Consider the following 23,444-nt stretch of genomic DNA (forward strand, 5'->3'; position numbering starts at 1 on the left):
ATAAAAAACAAGGCATCTCCCCTCCGGTTGTATTGGCGGTGCACCTGCGCAGTCGGTCAGGCAGACCTCATGCAGGAGCTTGAATGGCTTCAACTAAACCATACTCAACATGAATTCATTTGTACAGTACCTAAAGGGATCCAGCTGAGCAGTGCAGGCACTAAAACAAACCTGTAGTGAATTTCAAGAGACATTACCTTGAAGATTGTCCTTCAGCTGGCGTAAATTACAGAAAGACCACAGAGCATGAGATAGCAGAGGGTGGCAGCTGCACAGGAATCAATGTGTGATACATATTTGCGTTTTTGGGCTTGTTTCACATCCAATTCGCCAGCATGGCCAAGTGGTAAGGCATCGCACTTGTAATGCGGGGATCCTGTGTTCGATCCACAGTGTTGGCACTCGCTTCTAGTTTTGCTCCCAGCCTACATTTTTCACCCGTCGCTTCAACACGCGACCAGTGGTTTCTTTTTCTTTCTTTTTCGTCTCTGAGGTTCCGATAGCATTGTCATTTCGTAGCCAGTCAGTCGCACACATCGCGTAGTTCGAAAAGGCCCGCCTTGTCCACCAGGCATCGGTAGCATTTCCAATCGCTGCAGACACACGAACACGATACTATATCGGAAAGGAGATTGTCCAAGTCGATCAGGGACCTATCGCCGGACGGACACAGCTCGCTAATCAAGACATGATCTTACCCCTAATGGACTGACTGGCTTGTAAGAAAGGACACAGCAACGTCTTGACTCAATTGGCCCAGATGCACGTATCTCGGAGGTAGCGAAGCGAACCCGAGCTGTCAACTACTGTTATCCAATCTTTACATCAGTCCCATTTCAATCTCGGAGGAAACTCAGTCAGTAGCCCAAGAATCAAGTGGATTCCCCTTAACAAAAGCGTTGGATCCTTCTCATGTGAAGCAGATAAGCAATTGGACCAGCTCCCGGAATGTTCGCTGTCTCTAGTACCGAGCTAGGAAACCGATGGATGTTCGTTCATGTGATACTTACAGCCTGCCGCACCCCAAGCAGGGAATTCAAACGACAAGTCGCAAAACTTGGGAAGTGTGTGGAAATGACAGAAGTGAAACATCAATCGGGTCGTTATATTCTCAAGCAATGTGCATCGTAGCGGCCCCCAGTACCGGTGATGACTCGATGCTCCCTAAATCACTTGAACAGTTCACAGTCCGGGTATCCATTCCATCCAACGCCAAATCATACCCATAGCCGCCGTGTAGCCTAACCAGTGTATCCCTTGGACAGAATCCCAATCTAGTTGTGCGCGTGCGCATCAACCCCGTCCTCGTGCTTGATGACGGCGTACGTCTTCCCGTTGGGCGCGTCCACCTCCAATTCGCCCGTAGCGCGGATGGGCGACATCTCGTACAGGCGTTTCGCGACGACGAAACTGCCGGCGGCCCAGACCCAGACGAGAACGGCGACTGAGCAGGTGAAAAAGAGGGTCGGAACGAGAACAAGGAGGGCGACGCCGATCCAGAAAAGCGAGAAGACGACGGCGACTCCGAAAGCGAATGCGATGGTGGATGCGGAGAAGGAGACGAAGACGAGGATGGGGATGAAGGAGAAGATGAGTTGAACGAGGAGGAAGGCCTGGAGACGATACGTTAACGTTGGCACACAGGCAGCGGTGAGTAGGGCATCATTTGCAGGTCAGACTCACAAAGAGGAAGGGTTGTTCCTGGGCGAAATTGTAGGTGTTGCCGTATGCCCTCTGCCGCGTGTCCTGGCTGACGACGCGGTTCACTTGGCGTTGGCCGTAGGCAAAGACACCGGCAGCATTCTCCTTGGCCGAGGCCTTGATATCGGTGTAATCGGTGTGCGACGCCATGGTGGGACTGAGTGTGTCGAGGTTGGTGATGGATAAAGGGAGGTCTTGGTGTGCGGTAGGGTTAATGGAGAACGAAGATGGATGCAGAACCGGGGAGATATTGATATACCACCGCCGGGGGATCTCGATTTATCAGTTGAAAGTGTTACTCTGGTTCCAAGGGATATGTCACCAATGGAGGGGTCGGGTCGGACGGAGATTGGAGCCAAGGGATATCGAAGACAAGAGGGGGGGGTTGACACAGAGAGAGAGAGACGCCGAAAGGAAAACAGAAGCTAACCGTTACACGGCAAGCGGCAGGCCGGTGACGACGGAGTGATGGAGAATGTGCAAGTTGGCGGCTGAGAACGGACGGAAGACGCCTCCTTGGTGCGACGGGTGCTAGCGGCGTCGTGTGTATGGTGCGATGTTGGCTTCTGATGCTGACGTTGTTGATTCCCCGGGGGCTGATGATGATGGGCTGAGCCTGGGAGGTAGCGGACGGATCCTCCGTAGTCATCCCCATTCTAATGTGTACTTGTTGCCCCAAGCCCTTGGGGGGATTTGGGGGGACACGACCCTGAGCATCCACCCATGTACCTCCCCAGTCCCCAGTCCCCAGACCTTCTCAGGCACAAGCGGGAAGTCGCGTTACGCCGGGGGCGCGTCATGCAAGTCGCAATTTAGCCCGTCGTGCCTGCGTTCGCTTCGAGGTGGAGCATCAGGCCCCCTCGAGCAAGCCACATGTCTGTGCACCAGCCACACATTTTTGATGTGCACCTTGAGGCTCGAGCTAAAGCTCGGGCGCACGAGCTGGGACAGACAGAGCTTTGGCCACCCCCCGCTGCCGTCCGTGCGCTAGCATGTGTACGAATAGGTATCTGTCTCTGGTCCAGAGAAAACGGAATGACTGCAGCAGGAGGCAGTGGAGACGTCTCCCGCCGTTTGTGGCCCACTCCACACCGTTCGTCACCGATTTGGTCTACCCATCACGTGATAGACTCTACCGACCCGGAACGGGGATGCTCCATGATCCAACGGGTAATTTCCTCGGCAGTCCGAGGGAGCATCCATTTCTTTCGGGCACCTCCAACACGGATCTGGATCTGCCACATCTGCCGTGTCTTTATTTCTACCTCTTAGCGCCGCTCTCCGTCCAGGCGCAATTGCTTATCAGATCTCGCGAAAGTCATCAGCGAACCTCTTCCTCCTCCTCCTCCTCCTCCTCCTCCTCCTCCTCGCAGCTTGCATTACATTGCTGCATGTGCATGGGTCTGGTCGTTCTGCAAGCCGCGACGCGGAGCTCCGGGCCACCCCCGTGACGTTTGGTGGTGTTGGTGTGTTGGCGCCACAACCGTATGCTTCTGCTGCGCTGCTGCGAGACGCACGCGGCAGTATGAGAGGGAAGCAACCAGGCTCGGGGATCAGACATCGTTTGGATCGCATCTCGTCCAAGCGCCCTGCCTTCTCTTGAGACACCCCGTTCCAGTCGCGTCATCGTCGAGAATTCTCCTGCGCTCCTTGGAGAGATTTGTTGTTACACCCACACTCCCAATGCAATGAGTGGCGCGTCCGAGAGGACCTCGCTCAAGGACGAGGTGGCCGCCGTAGAGAACGGCCGCAGTCAACCGGGGATGAGTTCGACGTCGCGCGGCACTCGTATCGGCCACAAGAAGTCGCGGAATGGATGTCAGCAGTGCAAGAAACGACGTGTCAAGGTGAGTTCACTGCATCTGGTCCATCGATGAGGCGGGAGTGTGAGAGAATGACGCCAAGCCTTGGGCTTGGAAGCCCAGTCGCCTCGCCGAGTTGCGAGCATGGGACAGTGAATGACATGTCACTGACTACGAGTCCAGTGCGATGAGAGCCGACCATGTCGCAACTGCGTGCGGCACAATGTCAAGTGCAGTCTCGTCCTGACGCCCTTTCCAGCACCGCTGCCGGCCGTAGGTGAATCGCCCAAGCCGGCTTTCGAGGCCGCCAACACGGCGACTCCGGGCAGTATTAGGGAGGCTTCGACGACCAGCCGTCCTGAAAGTCGGCCCGAGGGACCCTCGCCACAGGTCTCGTCGTTGAAGGACAAGGTCGCCGCCATCCAGGGCTTGCTGTCCGAGTTCTCGGCCGAAGTGGACGCTCTGAATCACGGCAGCCGCGATAGCTTCAGCGGCTCAACTCATGGCTCGGTCCAGGGCGAGTCCCGAGACGCTCACAGCTTCTCAAAGGCCGACTGGTTGGTCGACATGCAACTCATCCACCACTTCACCTCCAACACGGCACACACTCTCTCCGAAAACCCAGACTTTGTCCATCTCTGGACGACAACGGTACCGCAAATCGCTTTTTCCAACGTGAGTCAAGCCCTCTCTCTCTCTCTCTCTCTCTCTCTCGGCCTGCCCTTCCCTCGGCTAAACCATGCAGGACTTCCTCCTCCACGGCATCTTGGCCATATCGGCCATCCACATGGCTCACTGCAACCCCGAAAAGAGGGAAAAGTACGCTACCATATCTGCTCGCCACCAAAACATCGCCCTTAGCCAGTTCTCCCCTGGCTTGACCGAGATCGGCGAAAACAACGCCGATGCATACGTCCTGCACGCAATATGCATCTTTCTTGTCAACACTTACTCCATCGCCAATCCCCAAGGCCCAATCACCTCCAGGGACGTTGCTCAGTCTTTCATTCTGCTGCAGGGTATGTCGGCTGCTATTTGGCCATCAGAAAGAACGTGGGTCGTTTTCGCTGACAGTTCTCTCCCAGGGATCAGGAGCATCCTCGCTCTTCCCTTTGCCCACCGATACATATTCAACGGGCCACTGGCCCGTTGGCTTTACCAAGGCAGCGTAGAGCCCGCGGTAAGGGGCAACTACTCTTCCAAGATCGACGACCTCCTCAACCTCACACGCAGCATGGCGCCCTCGGACGATACCGTGACCTGCCAATCGGCCCTCGAGGGCCTCAAGCAAACATTCGCCGCCGTCTCCACGCCCCAACACAGGAAAGGTCTTGTCTGGCGATGGGCTGTGTCTCTGCCCCAATCCTTCCTCGAGCTCATGAGCCAGAACCACCCGATGGCCCTTGTGATTCTCATGTACTACGCGGCGCTGGTCCATGCCTTCGAGCGGAACATGTGGTACCTCACCGGCTGGGGCTCCAATGTGGCCTCGGCCTTGGATAAGGCCATCCAGGAGCCGTGGAGGGAGTGGATTCAATGGCCCTTGAGGTGCATTCGTGAGGGTGTCGATATCCGGCAGATCGAACCGCTCAAGCCAGTCGAGGGCAATCCTAGGACCCAGCTCCCCACCATCAACTTTAACCTGGGCCTTTTCAAGCCAAGCGAGCCGCCTCCGTGAGCAGTCAACATCGGCCTGTCCCGCGTTCACTCGTGATGCAAGAGACAGACGTGCCATCGTCACCAAACTTCCTCGTTGTAGAGCACCCGGCCTACCCAACTCGCGTCACCGAGGTTCCGGAGGTCGCTTCACTGATCCGATTATGCTTTCGGCTACAGTTGTGTGACCCATACTGGAGCAACAACTGCCATTTTCCAGACCTCTAAATAAGGTGTGCCAACTTATGGCCCACGCCGATACCGTGAGATTACGGTCAAGCGGCCCTGACCCGGATCTGCCGTCGGTCCATATAGCACTGTCTAGGTTGCCTGCGAGCACCAGACACTAGCGACAACATCAACACCAAGCTACAACGTCGACACTTAGCTACAAGACGACCCAAAAGTCACCGGTTTGAGTGTGAGACTCCCTGCGTCAATGCCGATGTCGAAACCACACTGTCGAATACATCGCTCTCAGCCAGACTGCAGCAATCCCCCCTTCGCCGGGGTGACTGCACGTGCCTAGTGAGCAGAGACATCCAGATACCACGAAAAAGGCTTCAGCCATTTTTGACTCGGCCTCCAAGCTCAAATCCCGGAGACCATGGCAGTCCAGGTGGGACAAGTTGGAACCGGGTGAGAAGAACCCCCCGACGAGGAAGACACTGGTGGTTCAGCATCTGCGACCCCGGCATGCGGTCGCATGTAGCATGTAATTACAGAATTGGTAGCCCGGACTGGTGTGGTAATTCTGCCGTAGCTGCCGCGACGATTTTCTTCGGCGGGCCCAGATCTGGGAGTCTGTTCTATCATCGCATCTTAAGAGACAGTATGACGGCGTCATGGCTGCACGACTGTCTCGCGCAGCCTCATTGTCCTCTTCCTTATCGTACATAGAGCCAATCCACTTTCTGAAGGCTATCAGTCCTGTATGTGCACAGCTAGCTTATTACACAATGTTCATCAAGTTTGCTGCAAGACAGGTGGGGGAGGACACATTTCGTCAACAGGGGCCATGAACGGTCCTAGTCTCGGCGCTGAGGGCTGTGGTTATATTGATACAAATTAAAACAAAATCAAGATAGATATCGACGCAATAGTCTTCCACTTGATTGCACAAATCGATCAATCTTTTGCCATCGTCAAAAGATGAATCAAAAACAAATGTCCCTAGCAAGGCTCGAACTTGCGACCTTTGGATATCCCGACCTGAAGGCAGGGTCATATAGAGAGAATATGAGACCAACGCTCTACCGACTGAGCCATAGAGACAGCGTTGTATTTGAGCCTCGCTTATAGTAATAAGTAGGGTAGTTGAGCACCCGAGCACCACAATTACGGGGCCGCAGCCGGCCAGACCCGGAATTCGAGGCCGAACCCATCATGACAGCCGGACATGGTGCAGCCCAGGAGCCTAAGTGCCTGCGAAGGGTACACACCGGGGCTCATAAATGCTCAATCATGGTGTATCAATCACTCTCAGGATTCGGTGAATTGTTGCCATTAGCTCCGGTTCCCCTTCCGCCAAAAGATTTATTGTGCCTGCCAACTCAGCTACTACCCCAGATAGCAAGGAGTTTCCTCGTGTTGATTGTGAATGAGGATTGGGGGATATTAGCAGGCCCTCACGGATTTCAGAAAAGGCGTGTCTGTGTAGATTTGAGCGCACCTGCCGAGAGAGCGGCAAATGGCTCCGCCGGATGAGCATCTGCCCACCAAGGCTTCCTCTGGGCTTGTGGATTTGATGTACTCCGAGTCAAACAAATGTTCAGATTGCCAAAGAGATGTTTGGATCGTCAACCTGCTGATGTCCGTGGTTGGCTTCAATGCTAAGGTCCTTCAAGACACGTTAAACGTGTCTCACTGTTAGCCAGCTCTAGAAGCCAACTCTTGCTCAGGTAATGACTTTCATGTTACAGTGACTTGTGACCACCCCTGATGAAAAGACCACTTCTATCCGTAGTGCTATGGATAGCCAATAATCACCAAGGTCTGTTTTCGTGTATCCTCATTGCCCACGAGCAGTCCCCCTCATCCTCTCACCACGCCGCGTGTTCTCCGGTTTCTCTTCTTCCACTTCCAGCACGCCTTCCCAGGACAATATCCCAAGCAAAACCCACCGCTTGATGAGAAAGTCTCACAAGCTCATCGATATCCTTCTTCGTTCCGCTGGCACATCATCACTAATCGTCGGGGACGACGACGGCACTGACGCGTTTAGCTGACCGCCCGACCTCCCCCCTCCCTACACTTAAATCCTAGTCTGGACCCTTCTCGCGAACTGCGCCACAGTGAACACCCATTTTGCCTTTTCTTTTTCTCGCCCTCGCCTCCGGGGATGGGCAGCCAGCTTCAGCTCCCACTTCGTCTGAATCTCCCAGGTCTGCACATTCTCATGGAGGGATGCAGGGTGTCTATCACATGAAACAATAGGGCAGGCTCAAGCTTCGGGTCGTCATCGACATGGGATGACTGGAGGTCTCTCACCGGCTTCACTACCGTTGTCAACTCTTGGCTCTTGAATCCGCATCCTCGGCGTCCTATTCCTCGCTTGGCTGTCTTCACAACTCTCTACTACCTTCGAATGCCTCTCGTCTCTGGTTGACATCCACATACCTTGAAATCAAAGGCTAGCGAAGCATGAACAGAAAGAGCCCCAAGCCTCCCACCGCTTCACCACATCGTGACGCCATTGGTCCGCCAGTCTCATGTTACTCCCAGTAAGGTTCGCCATGTTGGAAACCCCCTGCGAAGCGAGACCTCTTCCTGCCGTTGCGAGTGAGATGTGAATTCCGTCTTTGCGGCGTTTGGTGTAGGGGAATCCTTGGTGGTCGCCTCCCAGCCGAGATGTGCTTTGACGGGGTATATATCATGCTCACGAGCTCTGCTTGGGGCTGGTATACTCCAGATACTGTACCCCGTCAGGTTGGCAGAGATATCAGCTAAGAGCTGCATAAGAATACCCAGTCTTGCCAGTGGTTAACATCATCAACTGTCTCCATTCAATACTCGATACCTGTCCCAATTCTCACAAACACGGCGATCATCATGATCTTCAGGCACAAGCGCAAGCCCACGGCTCAAGAGGCAGAGTCACAATCCACCTACTCCTCCTCGCCCGACACATCCTCCTCTTCTTCCTCCTCAGCAGCCCGCTCGACCCTCTCACGCCGCCTCTCCCTCTCTCACACCCTTTCCTCCCTGCGGCCCCGACCCCCCGATCCCGACGCCCCGCCCGTCATCAAACCACCGGGCCGCGGCATCGGCGCCCACGTCCACAAGATCACGACCACAGCCGGCATCCCCTTCAACAAGGCCGCCCACCTCGTCGGCGCCGAGGGCTGGTTCCCGCAGACCATGCCTCGGGAGTGCGCCAAGGCCGCCCGCATCCTCCGCTCCTTCACCGACCAGCCCCTCGGCGACACGGAGCCGGCCCCGTCCCACGCCCGCGGCGAGCCCTTCCACCCCCTTGGCGTCACCCGCCGGTCCATCGTCACGATCCCGTACCCGGTCCTCGCCCACTGCGCCGGCCTCGCCATCTTCAACACCCTCCGCGCGGGCGCCTACATGGGCTCCCTCGCCGCCGGATCCGGCCTCGTCGTCGCCCGCCGCCCAGACGGCACCTGGTCGCCGCCCTCGTCTTTCGTCGTCTCCACGCTCGGCGCGGGTTTCATGTTCGGCCTCGACATCTACGACTGCGTCCTGGTCCTTAACACGCCCGCCCAGGTCGCCGCCTTCACCCACCCGCGCATCTCCCTTGGCGCCGAGACCTCGGTGGCCATCGGCCCCGTCGGCACGGGCGGCGCCGTCGAGGCCGCCGTTTCGAGGACCTCGCGGTCCATGTACAGCTACATGAAGTCCCGCGGGTTGTGGGCAGGCGTTCAGGTCGACGGCACTATCATCCTCGCGAGGCAGGACTGCAACAGCGTGGCGTACAACGAACGCGGCATCTCGGCCCGGAAGATCCTGCAGACGCAGGCTGAATGGCCCGAGGGCTCGATGCCGCTGTGGCAGACGCTGATCGCGCTCGAGGGGCGGTATGCGATGGACCCGGACATTGCAAGGGAGCTGGCGATGATGGGGCCGCCGGGGGATTTCACGCCGCCGATGGAGGAGGACGAGGAAGAGGAGCCTGCGCCGGCCTACACGCCTCGGGCCGCACCGCAATTCCGGTCTACTTACGGCGGCGAGGAGGGCGTCATGAATGCGAATCAAAATGGCGTGGAGCCGAGTGCCGAACAAAAGGAGATGATGCTCCGCCGGGGGGCTTAGGCGAGTCACCGGGGGTTGTACATATCTTGGTGTTTTCATGTGTACCTGCTTGGAGCCTTGAAGCTATTGGGTCAGGTTGGTTTTGAGCTCGTCTTTCGCTCCGAACACTGACCGGGCAAAATGGGCTTGATCTCATTGTCGAAGCGCTATCCAAGAATGACAGTTCAACTAGCTTCCTATTTCACGACGTCTCATATCTACGCACTTAATTCACTTTCGTCACACACAGAATCCATGAGGTCCAGTTCCAAAGCGGGGAATTCCAATCCAAGCTTCCGGGGTTTGCCTGTTTAGCCAGGGATCTCCTTGAACATCTGCAGCCGCAAATGCCAGGATGTCTTCCCAATGTCAGAGGTCCAGACTCCGGGTCCAGCCAAGGCTAGATGATGGCCAGTTGCTTATGTTAAGAGGTAGAGTTCATCTAGACAACTACCCTTCCATCTCACAAGGTTATCATGATGCCGCTCCGAGAGTTATTTCACCGTTGAGACCACAAGATGCTTCCCCTCGGATGCAAAGTTATTGGGGTCTTACTAAGACGCGTCGTTATTGCCAATGAATGGAACTGACGGCGAATTTCCAAGCTCCCGGTGTCCTCGGCACCCCGAGCGGAGTCGAAATGCACCATCTTGACCTCAATGGTGATACTCGAGGGGCCGGTGGACCCTTGGTCGTGCACGCCCTGGCCTTGGCCACGAACTCTCGGACTATCCTTGACAGCCGGTGCCACGCAGCAATCAATATCACACAAGGACATGCAGTCGAATCGTTCCAGTATCGTTAATCAATGCCAAGTCAACACCAAGGCTTGCCTTGCCATTATCTATCGTAGCCCCGTCTAGCCCTAGCCCCAGCTACGTACAGTCGTCGTACACCAACTACAAGTACAAGCCCTCAGGCTCACTCTCCTGCTTGGTGCGCAGGACTCTCTCTCTGGCCGACCGGAAGTCGGCCATCTGCACGCGCATGCGGCGCTCACGAAGGGCCAACAGACCCGCCTCAGAGCAAATGGCCTTGATGTCGGCACCAGAGAGGTCGTCCTTCTGCGAGATGAACTCCTCAAGGTCGACATCGTCGTTAAGCGACATCTTGGATGTGTGAAGAGTGAAGATCTTGCGCTTGGTGTTCTGATCGGGGTTCTCGAAGAGAATCTTTCGGTCGATACGGCCGGGACGGATCAGGGCCGGGTCGAGCGTCTCGATCTTGTTCGTGGCCATAATGACCTTGACGTCGCCGCGATCGTCGAAACCGTCGAGCTGGTTGAGGAGCTCCAGCATGGTTCGCTGGACTTCACGCTCACCACCCGAAGTCGAGTCGTAACGCTTCGTGCCAATAGCATCGATTTCGTCGATAAACACGATCGAGGGAGCATTCTCGCCGGCGACCTAGGGTTGTCAGTAAAGAACGAGAAGACAGTTGTGGAGTCGAACGTACCTGGAATAGCTGACGGACAAGGCGAGGACCGTCACCAAGGTACTTCTGGATAAGCTCACTTCCCACTATACGCAGGAAAGTGGCCGAGGTCTGGTTGGCGACAGCCTTGGCAAGCAGCGTCTTTCCGGTACCGGGAGCACCGTAAAGGATGACACCCTTGGGAGGCTTGATACCCATCTCTTCGTACAGCTCGGGATGCAGCAGAGGCAGCTCCACCGACTCTCTGACTTCCTGGATCTGCTGCTCCAAACCACCAATATCGGCGTATGACTCCGTCGGCGCCTTGTCCAGCTTCATCACACTGACGAGGGGGTCAGCGTCATCGGTCAGGACACCAACGATGCTGACGCTCTTGTGGTGGAGCAGGACGCTGGCGCCGGGCTCCAGCAGGTCCTTGTCGACGAAGCTCATGATGCTGACGTAGTACTCGGGACCGGTGGTGCTACTGACGATCGCATGGTCATCGTCAATCATCTCCTCCAACGTGCCAACACCCATGGGGCTGCCACGCATATCGTCAACACGGCCACGCTCGTCGGCCATACGGTCGACATCGCCCTCGGGGCCGATGGCGGCACCCTCCTTGGCGGCCTTGGCCCGGCGAAGACGCTCCTGGTTCTCGACGTACTCCTCCTCGAGGATCAAGTGATCGTGAATTCGCTGCATTCGTAATAGGCGGAGCTTGCATCGGCTGGTGGGGAAAACGGCAGGGAGCTTCGCAGCGGCGCTGGTGCCGGCCGCCTTTCTCTTCTTGCGGCCGACTCTGGTGGTGGGACGTGGGGGAGGCTCGTACTTGGGCTTCTCTTTCTGCATTGCGAATCAGCCCGTGGACTTGTTGATTTTTGCTTCGGAATGGTATACCTTCTTGTCCTTCTCGTCCTTTCCATCACCTCCGCCACCCATTCCTGATTGGTTTTGACCCTACGTAGCTGTTAGATCAAGGTCACGACATCTCAAGACGGCAGGCAGTGCATACCATCTTGCCACGGGGAGCTCCGAGGGCTCAGTGGAACTGTGAGGATGCTTCTCGTGTGTCGATGGTGGAAAAAGCTGGTGAACCTCTGATTCGGTGGCCGGTCGAGGTGTCGTCGATGAGCTTGTGATGATGATGAGTATGGGTGGATTACGGAGATGGAGGTGGAAGCGCAGGGGAGCAAGGCAAGGCTGCTGCTGCTTGCGTAGGTAATCACAGCCCCGGTGTACCTACCTACCTACCTTACAGCTGCAGGCGGCAGAGAAACGCGACGCCGGCCGAGCTAGATCGGATTCGGAATGGTTCTTCCAGAGTCACGTGCAGCATTATCTTTCTTAGTCATGCTGCTGAGTCAGCTGACGATTCCCCATGCCACCAGTACTTTGTAGGTTGTCGAAGTAATGTGCCGTATCGTCATAATCGCCTTGTTATCGTGATGGCGAAGAGAGTTTAGACGTCATCAACTGTACTGGAAACAGTGTTTTATGGGTATTCCACATCAAAATGTGATCGTGTCCAAGCCGAACCATTATGTTTCTAGTCTCCTTCGCTTGCATCCCGTTGCATTTTGCCCGTCTGAAATCAAGACTTGGAGTAATGTGTGCCGCAATGTTCTGTAGACTGCAAGGCTCTGCATGATCGTAGAGTCAAACGCTCATACGCCTCCAAATTCCAGAAATATCCTTTCCGACCAAAGTCGACTTGGCTGTCACGTGCCCCAATGCAGCCGTCAAGAGTGCAAGAAGCAGGATCTACCCTAAGTCAACCGAGACATCGCCAGTTAGTCGAGGTAAGGTGGAGGATGGTTTGACTGACGTTGTGACCATTTGTATAGTTATATACATGAAAAGCACGTCTTGCCTCGCCTATGAGCCCTCTCTTCGCTTGACAGGCAAGTTGGCAACAGCAGTAGCCTTCAGAGAGATGCTTCTCCCGGCTGATGGACCGACATTGCAATGTCAACTGGGGTGCGAAGAGTAAACGGGTCGAAGCTGAGTCACGAAAAGAAAGGGAGGCATTGCCAGTGATCATCGCTGCTTTTCAAGTTCCATAAAGAATGGCACACACCCTGTTCTGCTAGAGCTATCTACTTGACCTGATTTCGCAATAATAACACATACATGCCAAACTCAGTTTACAACTCGGTTGTCAGAAACACGAAGCCATGATGGTCTCATGTGAGGTCGCACAGGTACACGATAACAGGAAAACCGAGTAGTGCCATGCATAACACTAAACACAAGACAAGGCTACTTTGCAAGAGAGCGCAGGACCATGGAAGCTTTCAAGCTCATGATCTATCTGTCACGTCTGTGTAAGTGGAGGACTCGGCTACCCCGAGAGTCATGGCGTATTCTCAGAATGTTTATGGGTCTTTGATTAGCCAGCAACTACTTCGCGTATATACCCAAATCAGCTACTGCGTAACGTAGTTCGCTCCCTCGACGATGCCATGTCCGCCACGATACAAGGCGGGAGGTTGGCGTTGACATACCCCGGTGACATTCCCCGTTGGGCACTTTTTGCGCCGTCGTAACCCCCGCTTGTCCGCCTTGTCCCCAGTGCCTGCCGCCCGCCTAGGCGCCGTAGGCCAATGGCAGCCCCTGTGTGTGCCCCTTCCAGGCGGCCCTGACAATCCATGGGCGCTAAATTAGCGGCCTAGCACGGACCATTCCAGCATCATCTCTCTTCTTTCCCGGAGCCTCTGACAGGAGGGGCACGTTCACAAGTTCCCTGCGGTCAGGACCTTTGGCCTCCGACTCCCACACTCGAACACTCAAACAACCCCTCGTCCACGCAACTTTGTCCTGCTTTCAACCTCACCCAACAAACACAGAGATACAGCATATTCTCCTCCCAGACCAACAACTAAGAAAAGTCTCTATAGACAACGGTGTCCTTCCCTAGACACATCGTCTAACTCTCCACAAAAACGCACCACATCAAGCACACGAACAAGCCGGACAAGCCCAAGAAGCACCGGCACGATGGCCAGCCCTAAGGAGAGACGCATCGCAAAGGAGCTGATGGACATCCAAGCCGACAGGGACAACTCCGGCGTCTTCGCGTACCCCATCGACGAGTCCAACCTCCTCCACCTCAAGGGCTCGTTCCCCGCCCCTCCCGACACCCCCTACGCCGGCGGACAGTTCGAAGTTGACATCAAAATCCCCGACAACTACCCCTTCAAGTCCCCCATCATCAAGTTCGACACCAAGATCTGGCACCCCAATGTCAGCAGCCAAACCGTACGCCTCCCCATCTCCACCTAGCTAGTGGGCCTGCCTCGTTCCCCCACCGCTAGCCCAAGCTGCTTCGCCTGCCCAGTCTTGACACTGTTGATGCTGACTGAAACAGGGCGCCATCTGCCTCGATACTCTGGGCAGTGGCTGGTCTCCCGTCCAGACCATCAAGACTGCCCTCCTCTCCCTCCGCATGCTCCTCGAGTTCCCGAACCCCAAAGACCCCCAAGATGCTGAGGTCGCCAAAATGATGCTTGAGAACCCTGAAGGTTTCGCAAAGAAGGCGCATGAATGGGCTGTGAAGCACGCTGGTGCCCCGCCCAAAGACTTCGACACTACAAAGTGGAAGAAGGAGTCTGCAGCTGAAGCCAAAGCCAACGACGAGAACAGGTGTGTTTTCTCCTTCTATTGGCACTGGATTAAGGCTGTGTGCTTGTGTAACCTGGCGTGTAGGATGTGGGCTGACTGATTCACAGGTACATGGGCTACAACAAGGAGCTTGTCGACCGCTTTGTCAACATGGGATTTGAGGTGGATGCTGTTGTTGACGCCTTTATCTTTGTGGGTATTGACCGCAACAACGGCGCAGACTACGAGCTGGAGGAGGCTTATATGGGAGACATCACTGCTCGTCTTCTGGGCGAGCAGTAATGCAAACTTTAAACGCCAAATCTCTATGCTACTTGACGACTGAAGACGGCGCCTTGGGGCCTCGGTCTTTGGCGCCATCCCGGTCAGATGGAGACATGGGAAAGCAGTCACAGGGACACCGAATCATGAGGCAGCGGGCGGCGGCATTGCATTGGACATGGAGTTGGTCAACATCTAGAAGGGGGTAATCGGCGGATTCGAATTTCTCTTCCCTATCCCAGCAGGCGTACGGCGACGCAGGCTTGGACTTTGAGGCAGACGCAGTGCGGAACCTGAAGCCAGCGTCAGGAAACCCCAGCTCTTCAGAGCTCAACCGCCTGCCCACAGTCGGGTGTGTTGGATCTGACTGCGTTTCAAAGCTTCCGGTCGGGTTTAAGTGGGAATAGGAAACGAGCGGCTGGGTCTTGGAAGGGCATGGAATTTTCGATTCTGCCCGGGCTTCGTGCCTTGGGCAGTTCTGCATCACGGACATGGCGTTTGGGGCACCGGAGGGACACGCGCGTCTTATTACTGGCTCTGGTTTTCGAGATTAGTTCTCTCAGTCCGAGAACTATGTAAGATACAACAGGCAGCGACCTTTTTTCATTTCTTTTTTTGTGCACGGAGGTAGGTAGCATGGACGCAAACTTAGCTTTAGCAGCATTGCAGCACGTCGCATCACATCTCATCGCTTCCTTTCCCCCGGCTTCTGCTCCCCCCCTTCCCCATATTTTCTGGGCCGCGACCGCTTCCCCTCGGGGTTCGGGGACGGGGACCCTTGCTTCCTCGGGTATGGGATGGGGAGTCGTACGACGGCAGGGCCCCGACGTGCCGAGATGGCGCATGACGGCAACGAATGGGGAGCGGGCGAGCGGGTAGTGAGCGGGTTTGGCAAGATGTAGAAAAAAGTGTTTAAAAAAGGGTTGGGGATTCGAAATAGGTACAAGACATTTTGATGCGGGGGATAGCGGTCCTTACTTTCTTTTTCAATATAAGAGGGACTTTGATGTTTTCCCACCTTCGATTCGTCTGCCTTGACCCCCCCACGGGTGTTCCTTCGCCCAAATCCTCCCCCTCCAGGTCTATGTCAAGTCGTTCTTGGGGGCCAACATGTTCCGAAAACACAACAACGTAACTCACACGATGCAACAAGGGGATGGGGGGAAACCGCCTCGTTGACCCTCCTACGGCCGAGAAACAATTGTCCCCAAATAATTCCGGCGGCGGCGGCGGCGACGACTAGTACGACGACGACGCTTTCAAACACACAAAAGTCTCTTCTTTAACATGTTACATACACAGCTGGATCCACCTCTTCATACGCGCGCTCATGCGCGATTTGGGGGTTCGAGAGAGAAACGAGCTCTACAAGAGGTCGCGGCGGACGAACTCATCGTACAGGGCCTTGCCGAGGCCGGCGGGGGAGGGCTCGACGATGACGCCGGCGGCCTGGAGGGCCGAGATCTTGGAGTCGGCACCACCCTTGCCGCCGGAGACGATGGCACCGGCGTGACCCATGCGGCGGCCGGGAGGGGCGGAGATGCCGGCAATGAAGGACACAACGGGCTTGCCGCCGTTGACGGTGTTGTTGGCGCGGAGGAAGTCGGCAGCGTCCTCCTCAGCGGAACCGCCAATCTCGCCAATCATGATGATGCCGTCCGTCTCCTCATCCTTGAGGAACACGTTGAGGCAGTCGATGAAGTTGGTGCCGCTGAAGGGGTCACCGCCGATACCGACGACGAGGGACTGGCCAAGGCCGGCCTGGGTGGTCTGGTTGACGGCCTCGTAGGTAAGGGTGCCGGAGCGGGAGACGATACCGATGCGGCCGCGCTTGTGGATGAAGCCGGGCATGATGCCGATCTTGCACTGACCGGGGGCGATGATGCCGGGGCAGTTGGGGCCGACGAGGCGCGTCTTGGATTGCGTCTTCAGCATGTTGGTGATGCGGACCATGTCTGGGAGGAGAGGTTTGTTTGGTAAGTATTTTTTGAAGCTCGCAAAGGTTTCTGTCAAAGCTTGAGGGAGATCATATGCCTACCGTGCTGGGGGATACCCTCAGTGATGCAGACGACGAGAGGGATCTCGGCGGCGATGGCCTCCTCGATACCGGCGGCGGCCAGAGGGGGGCTATCGTGTTTTTGGTCAACATGTTTGTTTTCAATGCTTGCTCCATATCGAGATGACCTACGGGACGAAGATAGCGGTGGCATCGGCGCCAGTCTGCTTGACGGCCTCGCTGACGTTGCCGAAGACGGGAAGGCCAAGGTGCTCCTGGCCAGCCTTCTTGGGGTTCGTTCCACCGACAACCTTGGTGCCTACATGTCCATTGATATCAGTCTCGGAGTGTTTCTATCGGCTCGCGTGTGAGCGAGCTAGCGCGCGCGCAACGGATCATGTGCGCAATTGCCTCGGAGTTTATCATCGCGTACCGTAATCGATGGCCTGTTGCGCGTGGAAACTGTACCGCGTAGAGAACGTTAGCTAAAATTGCTCTATCTCTGGCCAGCCCGCGCGGGCTGCATAACAAACATCGCCAGATAGCTGCTCCACCATACACCCAAACAGGGGGGGGGGAAGGGGTGCCTTTGGTTTGACCCTCGGCCGTCGGAGGAAGATAACACCACTTACGTTCCCTGCTTGCCAGTGAAGCCCTGGAAGATCACCTTGGTCTCGGAGTTGATGCGCAGGTTGTCGACGGTCTTGGAGTACGGGCCGGCCTGGGAAACGCTGTATGCGCGCTTCGCGGCCTGGTTGAGCAGCTTGCCTGCCGGCCGCATCTGTCTCAGGGACTGCATCTTGGCGGTATATGTGTAGGTGTTGTAGTGGTTGGGAGAAAAGCGCAGCTTCGAAAAGAGCAGCGCCAATTAGATAGTTGAAAGGGAGGGTATAAGCCGAGGAGGGAGAAATCCGTTGGAGGGCGAGGAGGATGCGGCTATCGTGAGTTAGGAAAAAAAGGAAGACAGCTGCTGCAAGCAATTCACGTCACTTTCCGAAAAAGAAGGGTCGGACTCGACTGGAAAGAGACACACAGCAAAACTTGAACCGAGCTCTCTGCGAGACAACCGAGCCGGGTCTGCAGCGCGAGCCACGAGGAGCCACGGGGGCCGGCAGCCCGGGAAAACCCGCGCCAGTCGGTTAACGAGATGATCCGGCCGGACCAATTGAGGCCGCGGCAATCAGCACGGGCGACAGCTGTGAAGGTCCCTAACTGTGCCCCCTCCTCCAGGTACCTATACGGATGGGTACGTATCTAAAATGGCATGCCGGAATTGACATGGGCGTCGTCAAAATGTCAAAGTGTGGCTGATTACCCCACCATCCCATCCCAGCGACTTGCAGTTGGCGGCACATCCAAAATTTCCATTTCAATGATACCGGACGGACGACGGCCAACTTAAACTGTGACTCTTTCCGACGACCTGAACCGACACGACGCGAGCGAAGTTGCGACAGACAGACAGGCGACTTGACTTCTCGAATTCCTCCCCGAATCACCAGACCGAGCCTATCTGAACCGGCCATTCGGCCCCTCCCCCCGTCGAAAATGGCCACCACAACCGCTACCGTCACCAAGGCGCGGTCCAAGAACGACAATCTGCCGCCCGAGAACGAGCGCTTCCTGCGATGCTGCGCGGATATCTCAAATGCCCTGATCGAAGACCACGAGGCCGTCAGAGACCCCAAAAACCCGCACAAGGACCTGAACCTAAACGCCCTGCGTAACAAGTTTGCGAGGAAGCACAAGCTTGCCAACATCCCGCCGCTGACTGCGATTATCGCGGCAATCCCCGAGCACTACAAGAAGTACATCTTGCCGAAGCTCATTGCGAAGCCGATTCGTGTGTTCTTCCTTCTGAACTTGAAAGATCCCTCCAAAGTCTGACCTGCTGCGTAGGAACATCGTCGGGAATCGCAGTGGTGGCTGTCATGTGCAAACCCCACCGATGCCCGCACATCGCTTACACGGGCAACATCTGCGTCTACTGTCCCGGCGGACCCGACTCCGACTTCGAGTACAGCACACAATCCTACACTGGATATGAACCCACGTCAATGCGAGCAATCCGGGCACGGTACGATCCGTTCGAGCAGGCCCGCGGCCGTGTCGACCAGCTCAAGTCCCTGGGCCACTCCGTTGACAAAGTCGAATACATCATCATGGGCGGCACTTTCATGTCCCTGCCGGTCCCATACCGGGAGGACTTTATCGCCCAACTACACAATGCGCTCAGCGGCTATCAGACGTCCAACGTTGACGAGGCTGTCGAGGCGAGTGAAATGAGCAACATCAAATGCGTCGGCATCACGATCGAAACTAGACCGGACTACTGTTGGCAGCCCCATCTGACGGACATGCTGCGGTACGGCTGCACGAGACTGGAAATTGGAGTGCAGTCGCTCTACGAGGACGTTGCGAGGGACACGAACCGCGGACACACCGTCGCCGCAGTCGCCGAGACGTTCTGCTTGGCAAAGGATGCCGGCTTCAAGGTCGTCAGCCACATGATGCCTGACCTGCCCAACGTGGGTATGGAGAGAGATTTGGACCAGTTCCGGGAGTATTTCGAAAACCCTGCGTTCCGCACCGATGGTTTAAAGATCTACCCGACGCTTGTCATCAGAGGCACCGGCCTGTACGAGCTATGGCGGACGGGTCGTTACCAGAACTACACACCCAATGGTCTGATTGACCTTGTCGCGAGGATCTTGGCACTGATTCCGCCATGGACCCGTATCTACCGTGTTCAGAGAGATATCCCCATGCCCCTGGTCACGTCTGGCGTGGAGAACGGCAACTTGCGAGAGCTGGCGTTGGCGAGAATGAAGGACTTTGGCACGACGTGCCGAGACGTGCGGACACGCGAGGTGGGTGTGAACGAGGTCAAGAATAAGATTAGGCCCAACCAGATCGAGCTCGTCAGACGGGACTACACGGCGAACGGCGGATGGGAGACGTTCCTGGCGTATGAGGACCCGAAGCAGGACATTCTCGTTGCGCTGCTCCGCTTGCGCAAGTGCACCGAGAAGTACACGTACCGCGAGGAGCTCGTCGGACAGCCAACTAGTCTGGTGAGAGAGCTGCACGTGTACGGCACGGCGGTGCCGGTGCATGCGCGAGATCCGAAGAAGTTCCAGCATCAAGGCTTCGGCACCCTACTCATGGAGGAGGCGGAGAGGATCGCAAGGGATGAGCACGGCAGTGAGAAGATTAGTGTCATTTCTGGTGTCGGCGTGAGGAGCTACTACGCCAAGCTCGGATACTGGCTCGACGGGCCGTACATGAGCAAGTGGCTCGATGGCCGGCCCGGACCCGACGAGGCTACCTGAAGATGTACTAGGGCCATCATTTGATGAATCGCGGGCGGCAGCGACTGTACAACGTCTGAGAGGCATTGGTGATGCTCGTAGCTAGGCGCGCCCGGCACCAGAGACGAGGCTCGTCTCTGGTTGGTCGCTAGATGAGGTTGTTTGCTTGGAGGCTCTCAGCTTTGCAAGCTGCGAATTGGACCTGATGGTTCGGTCTCGTGATGCTGCAGGTAAGGTGGGCGTGGAAGCAACACGCCCGGAGTTCTAGGACAGATCAAGGGACGGAGGCCCCCCCTCACTTTCCAGCTGCAGCGGCCAACTTCTCCTCCCACGCGAGAAGACACTCGAGGGTCCCAGGCCCTGCGTTGGCCTCGAGGGTAGACCATTGGTGCCTCGACATGGGCTTCAGCACATAGTTAGACACGGTAGCCTTCTCGCGCTCTTCCGGCCGCCCAATACCAACGCATATCCTCGCCCACTCCGACCCGGGGTAGTCCGCCTGGCGGAGACAAGCGTTGACGCTCTTGACCCCGTTGTGACCCCGGTGGCTGCTCTTCCACTTTCTCGTCTTGACGAAGCCCAGCTCCTCCTCCAGGTCATCGTGGACTAGGAGAAGACTCAGGTCGGCCGGGTCGCGCGCGCCGAGCGTCTCTTTCCACGCCTTGGCGACCCATTTGCCAGAGACGTTCATGACGGCGGGGCTCTGGATCATAACGTACTTGGGGCCGATGGAGGCCAGGCATGAGCTGCCGCCGAACCGGCCCCTGTGGAAGGCAGGCTGGGAAGGGCCCAAGAGCTTCTGAAGATTGGCGAGGGCGTGGTGACCGGCGGAGTGAAGTGTGTTGTAGTATGGCTCAGGATTCCCCAGGCTTATGAGAAGGAACCGAGGGGCCGCCATTTTGTTTGCTGATAGTTCGGATGAGCTGGTGGGTGGGTCGATGACAATGGTGGTGTTGAAGATTGGATTCAGTATGGGTACCCAGATATGGTATTTGAGCTTTGCAAAGCTTGGGAGAAGCTCCGAGTGAGAGGAGAGTGAGTGTGGATAAAATCGTGCCTTACACGGGTAGATGTTGTGTTCAGATGCAGATAGAAACCTAAAGGAAGGAAAGTACGGATAGGTAGGTAAGGATTATCACAAGAGATGCAGGTTATGCATTCTAATTTCCATCAGACCCTGCCGAAATCCGAGATTGGGAAACATAGGCTGCCTGCCTGCGCCTGCACTACTGCGCCACAGGCGTCCCAGTACTACCCAAGACCAGCTAGCACCAACAAGGAAACGTGGCGCAGTCTAAGCCTCTCGCTGACGTCGGTTTCGGCTGCTAGGCACTGGCACTGACTGCTCTGGGCTGCTGGTTGGGTTTCCCCAGCCTGCATAGAGTGATTCGTCCGCGCAATCAAAACCTCCCCAGATGCAGTTCCTTTCTTTCCCTTAACCTTTGGACGACGAAACGGCCTTCACACGAACGATACCCCGCGAACCACCCAGTGATCATTACACACACCGCTCAAGCACACACACTCTCTGACTACGGATTTTTTTCTTTTCTTTATTGTTTCCTCCCCTCGAGCAGCAGACGCAAACAGCACCGCAATCCAGCCAACATGTCTTGGGCAGGTACGACTCACTCCTTCGGATGACCCCTCATTGCTCGGCGCAAGCTGGGTGAGGGAGACTGCACCCGGACGGGACTGATGAAACGGCTGCAGGCTTCAAGAAGAATGTCAACCGCGCGACGACGCAGGTGATGATGAAGACGGGTAAGCCCTTTTCTTCCTCGGCCAGCAGCCACAACACGGGATCCTAATCTTGGCAGGTCATGTGGAGAAGACCAACGATCGCGACTACGAGGTTGAGGAGAGGTGGGCACCAACAATACTCCGACCGGAGATACCCGACCACAGCGCATACTGAGTCTTTTGGCAGGCGATTCAGAACCATGGAGACCGCTTCGTTACGGCTGCAGAAGGAGGCAAAGGGATACTTGGACTCATTGCGAGGTGTGTTTGCATCGGCATCGGCGACGGCGACGGTCCGTTCCCCGACCGACAGTGGCGGTGGGCTAACCTGGTGATTCCAAGCCATGACTGCTTCCCAGATGCGCATTGCCGAGACGATAGACGCCTTCTACGGAGACTCGGGAGCCAAGGACGGCGTGAGCAGAAGTTATAAGCAGGCCGTGGAGGACCTTGATGCCGAGACGATCAAGGCGCTAGACGGTCCTTACCAGTACGCCGATTCCTACCAGCCATCATGTCTCGACGACGCACAGCCGGACTAACCTGGTACAGACAAACCGTTCTCGAACCAATTTCCCGATTCTGCGCCTACTTCCCCGACGTCAACGAATGTCAGTCCACCCGAGCAACCCTTCCCCTAGAGAACCCTGTTCCGGCCCCGGTTCTGTTCCTAGGCCAAGTGACTGACCCCCATCCAGGTATCAAGAAGCGTGGCCACAAGCTGCTCGACTACGACGCGCTGCGCGCCAAGGTCAAGAAGCTCGTCGAAAAGCCTGACAAGGACGTGACGAAGCTGCCGCGCGCTGAGAAGGAAATGGAGATGGCTAAGACGGCCTACGAGCAGCTCAACGAGCAGCTGTCGACGGAGCTGCCGCAGCTCATCGACCTCCGCGTGCCGTACCTCGACCCTACCTTTGAGGCCCTCGTCAAGATTCAGTTGCGCTTTTGCGCCGAGGCCTACAGCCGCATGGCACAGGTCCAGCAGTACCTCGATGCCGACACGCGAGAACAGTACGCCCAGGGCCAACTCGACCAGCGTGTCGAGCAGGTGTTGCAGGAGATCCGGGAGCTCAGCATCAGCGGCACGGTGTGAGCGCGGCCTTCCATGTATCCTTTTCTAGTGAGATCAGGGACGGTCTCCGATCCCACACAACGTCCCCTTTGTGGTAATAGATGGCGGGAGAGGAAGGGTGGGGGGGGGGGGGGGTTACGGGCATGGTCTAGGATGGGTCAGGCTTTTTCGGGGTGTTGTAATAGAAAAAGGCCTCCTAGACTTGCGAGTCACGACGGCGGGCTCTCGGACAGTCACGAAGCCCCATGACGACGTTGCATCATTGTATGAAAAATGACTTTTCTTTTCTTCTCTTAATCAAGGGTATCATTGGTTTTACCGTTGCTCTCCTTAGAGCCGCCCCCCTTTAGTTAGAATGGTGTCGTGAATTTCGTGAGCTGACATGGGACATCCTAACCCTCATCATCATGCCTCATGGCGTCGGCGCGCCGCGTACTTTAGAACGGAGTACACTTCAGTAACAACTTGGCCATCCAGGGCCGAGGTCCCGTCGGCTGCAGTGTCGTCGGCTGATGGGCCCCTCCCTCTCGGTCCCTGTCCTTCCACATGTCAGGATCCTCCGCGACGCCCCAGCTCCTCATCGCGAGCGCTCGCTGCCCGGCCACCGC

At 56.4% G+C, this 23,444-nt stretch overlaps 9 protein-coding genes across 9 annotated transcripts; 5 read left to right on the forward strand and 4 right to left on the reverse strand.

The window, feature by feature from the left end:
* Positions 1-1,093: 1,093 nt before the first annotated feature.
* CDEST_15019 (uncharacterized protein) lies at positions 1,094-2,468 on the reverse strand. Its single transcript, XM_062931175.1, has 2 exons — positions 1,684-2,468; positions 1,094-1,613 (listed from the first exon to the last, which is right to left on the reverse strand). The coding sequence occupies exons 1-2, from the start codon at positions 1,849-1,851 to the stop codon at positions 1,275-1,277; spliced, it is 507 nt and encodes a 168-aa protein (XP_062787226.1). The 5' UTR covers positions 1,852-2,468; the 3' UTR covers positions 1,094-1,274.
* A 451-nt stretch (positions 2,469-2,919) lies between these two features.
* On the forward strand, positions 2,920-6,147 carry CDEST_15020 (Putative zn(2)Cys(6) fungal-type DNA-binding domain, fungal transcription factor). Its single transcript, XM_062931176.1, has 4 exons — positions 2,920-3,548; positions 3,687-4,178; positions 4,249-4,522; positions 4,589-6,147. Exons 1-4 carry the CDS (start codon positions 3,390-3,392, stop codon positions 5,179-5,181), a joined length of 1,518 nt encoding a protein of 505 aa, XP_062787227.1. The 5' UTR covers positions 2,920-3,389; the 3' UTR covers positions 5,182-6,147.
* Positions 6,148-8,210: 2,063 nt separating this feature from the next.
* On the forward strand, positions 8,211-9,434 carry CDEST_15021 (Putative ysc84 actin-binding domain-containing protein; the record flags this gene model as incomplete). Its single annotated transcript, XM_062931177.1, has 1 exon — positions 8,211-9,434. One exon carries the CDS (start codon positions 8,211-8,213, stop codon positions 9,432-9,434), a length of 1,224 nt encoding a protein of 407 aa, XP_062787228.1.
* A 770-nt stretch (positions 9,435-10,204) lies between these two features.
* Positions 10,205-12,032, reverse strand: CDEST_15022 (Putative AAA+ ATPase domain, ATPase, AAA-type, core, nucleic acid-binding protein). Its single transcript, XM_062931178.1, has 4 exons — positions 11,845-12,032; positions 11,730-11,789; positions 10,869-11,675; positions 10,205-10,819 (listed from the first exon to the last, which is right to left on the reverse strand). Exons 1-4 carry the CDS (start codon positions 11,845-11,847, stop codon positions 10,313-10,315), a joined length of 1,377 nt encoding a protein of 458 aa, XP_062787229.1. The 5' UTR covers positions 11,848-12,032; the 3' UTR covers positions 10,205-10,312.
* A 1,532-nt stretch (positions 12,033-13,564) lies between these two features.
* Positions 13,565-15,609, forward strand: CDEST_15023 (uncharacterized protein). The gene is made up of 3 exons (XM_062931179.1): positions 13,565-14,090; positions 14,200-14,474; positions 14,561-15,609. The coding sequence occupies exons 1-3, from the start codon at positions 13,830-13,832 to the stop codon at positions 14,733-14,735; spliced, it is 711 nt and encodes a 236-aa protein (XP_062787230.1). The 5' UTR covers positions 13,565-13,829; the 3' UTR covers positions 14,736-15,609.
* Positions 15,610-15,636: 27 nt separating this feature from the next.
* On the reverse strand, positions 15,637-17,722 carry CDEST_15024 (Putative coA-binding, succinyl-CoA ligase, alpha subunit, ATP-citrate lyase/succinyl-CoA ligase). Its single transcript, XM_062931180.1, has 5 exons — positions 17,343-17,722; positions 17,144-17,172; positions 16,903-17,029; positions 16,753-16,841; positions 15,637-16,669 (listed from the first exon to the last, which is right to left on the reverse strand). The coding sequence occupies exons 1-5, from the start codon at positions 17,507-17,509 to the stop codon at positions 16,080-16,082; spliced, it is 1,002 nt and encodes a 333-aa protein (XP_062787231.1). The 5' UTR covers positions 17,510-17,722; the 3' UTR covers positions 15,637-16,079.
* A 380-nt stretch (positions 17,723-18,102) lies between these two features.
* CDEST_15025 (Putative GNAT domain, acyl-CoA N-acyltransferase, radical SAM extension) lies at positions 18,103-21,167 on the forward strand. The gene is made up of 2 exons (XM_062931181.1): positions 18,103-18,553; positions 18,610-21,167. The coding sequence occupies exons 1-2, from the start codon at positions 18,259-18,261 to the stop codon at positions 20,040-20,042; spliced, it is 1,728 nt and encodes a 575-aa protein (XP_062787232.1). The 5' UTR covers positions 18,103-18,258; the 3' UTR covers positions 20,043-21,167.
* Positions 20,317-20,919, reverse strand: CDEST_15026 (Putative peptidyl-tRNA hydrolase; the record flags this gene model as incomplete). Its single annotated transcript, XM_062931182.1, has 1 exon — positions 20,317-20,919. One exon carries the CDS (start codon positions 20,917-20,919, stop codon positions 20,317-20,319), a length of 603 nt encoding a protein of 200 aa, XP_062787233.1.
* A 275-nt stretch (positions 21,168-21,442) lies between the features above and the next one.
* CDEST_15027 (uncharacterized protein) lies at positions 21,443-23,444 on the forward strand. Its single transcript, XM_062931183.1, has 7 exons — positions 21,443-21,642; positions 21,735-21,785; positions 21,842-21,887; positions 21,952-22,025; positions 22,107-22,254; positions 22,317-22,375; positions 22,463-23,444. The coding sequence occupies exons 1-7, from the start codon at positions 21,630-21,632 to the stop codon at positions 22,855-22,857; spliced, it is 786 nt and encodes a 261-aa protein (XP_062787234.1). The 5' UTR covers positions 21,443-21,629; the 3' UTR covers positions 22,858-23,444.

The sequence above is a fragment of the Colletotrichum destructivum genome, chromosome 10, assembly GCF_034447905.1.
Source record: "Colletotrichum destructivum chromosome 10, complete sequence".
In the NCBI taxonomy this organism is placed as follows: Eukaryota; Fungi; Ascomycota; class Sordariomycetes; order Glomerellales; family Glomerellaceae; genus Colletotrichum; species Colletotrichum destructivum.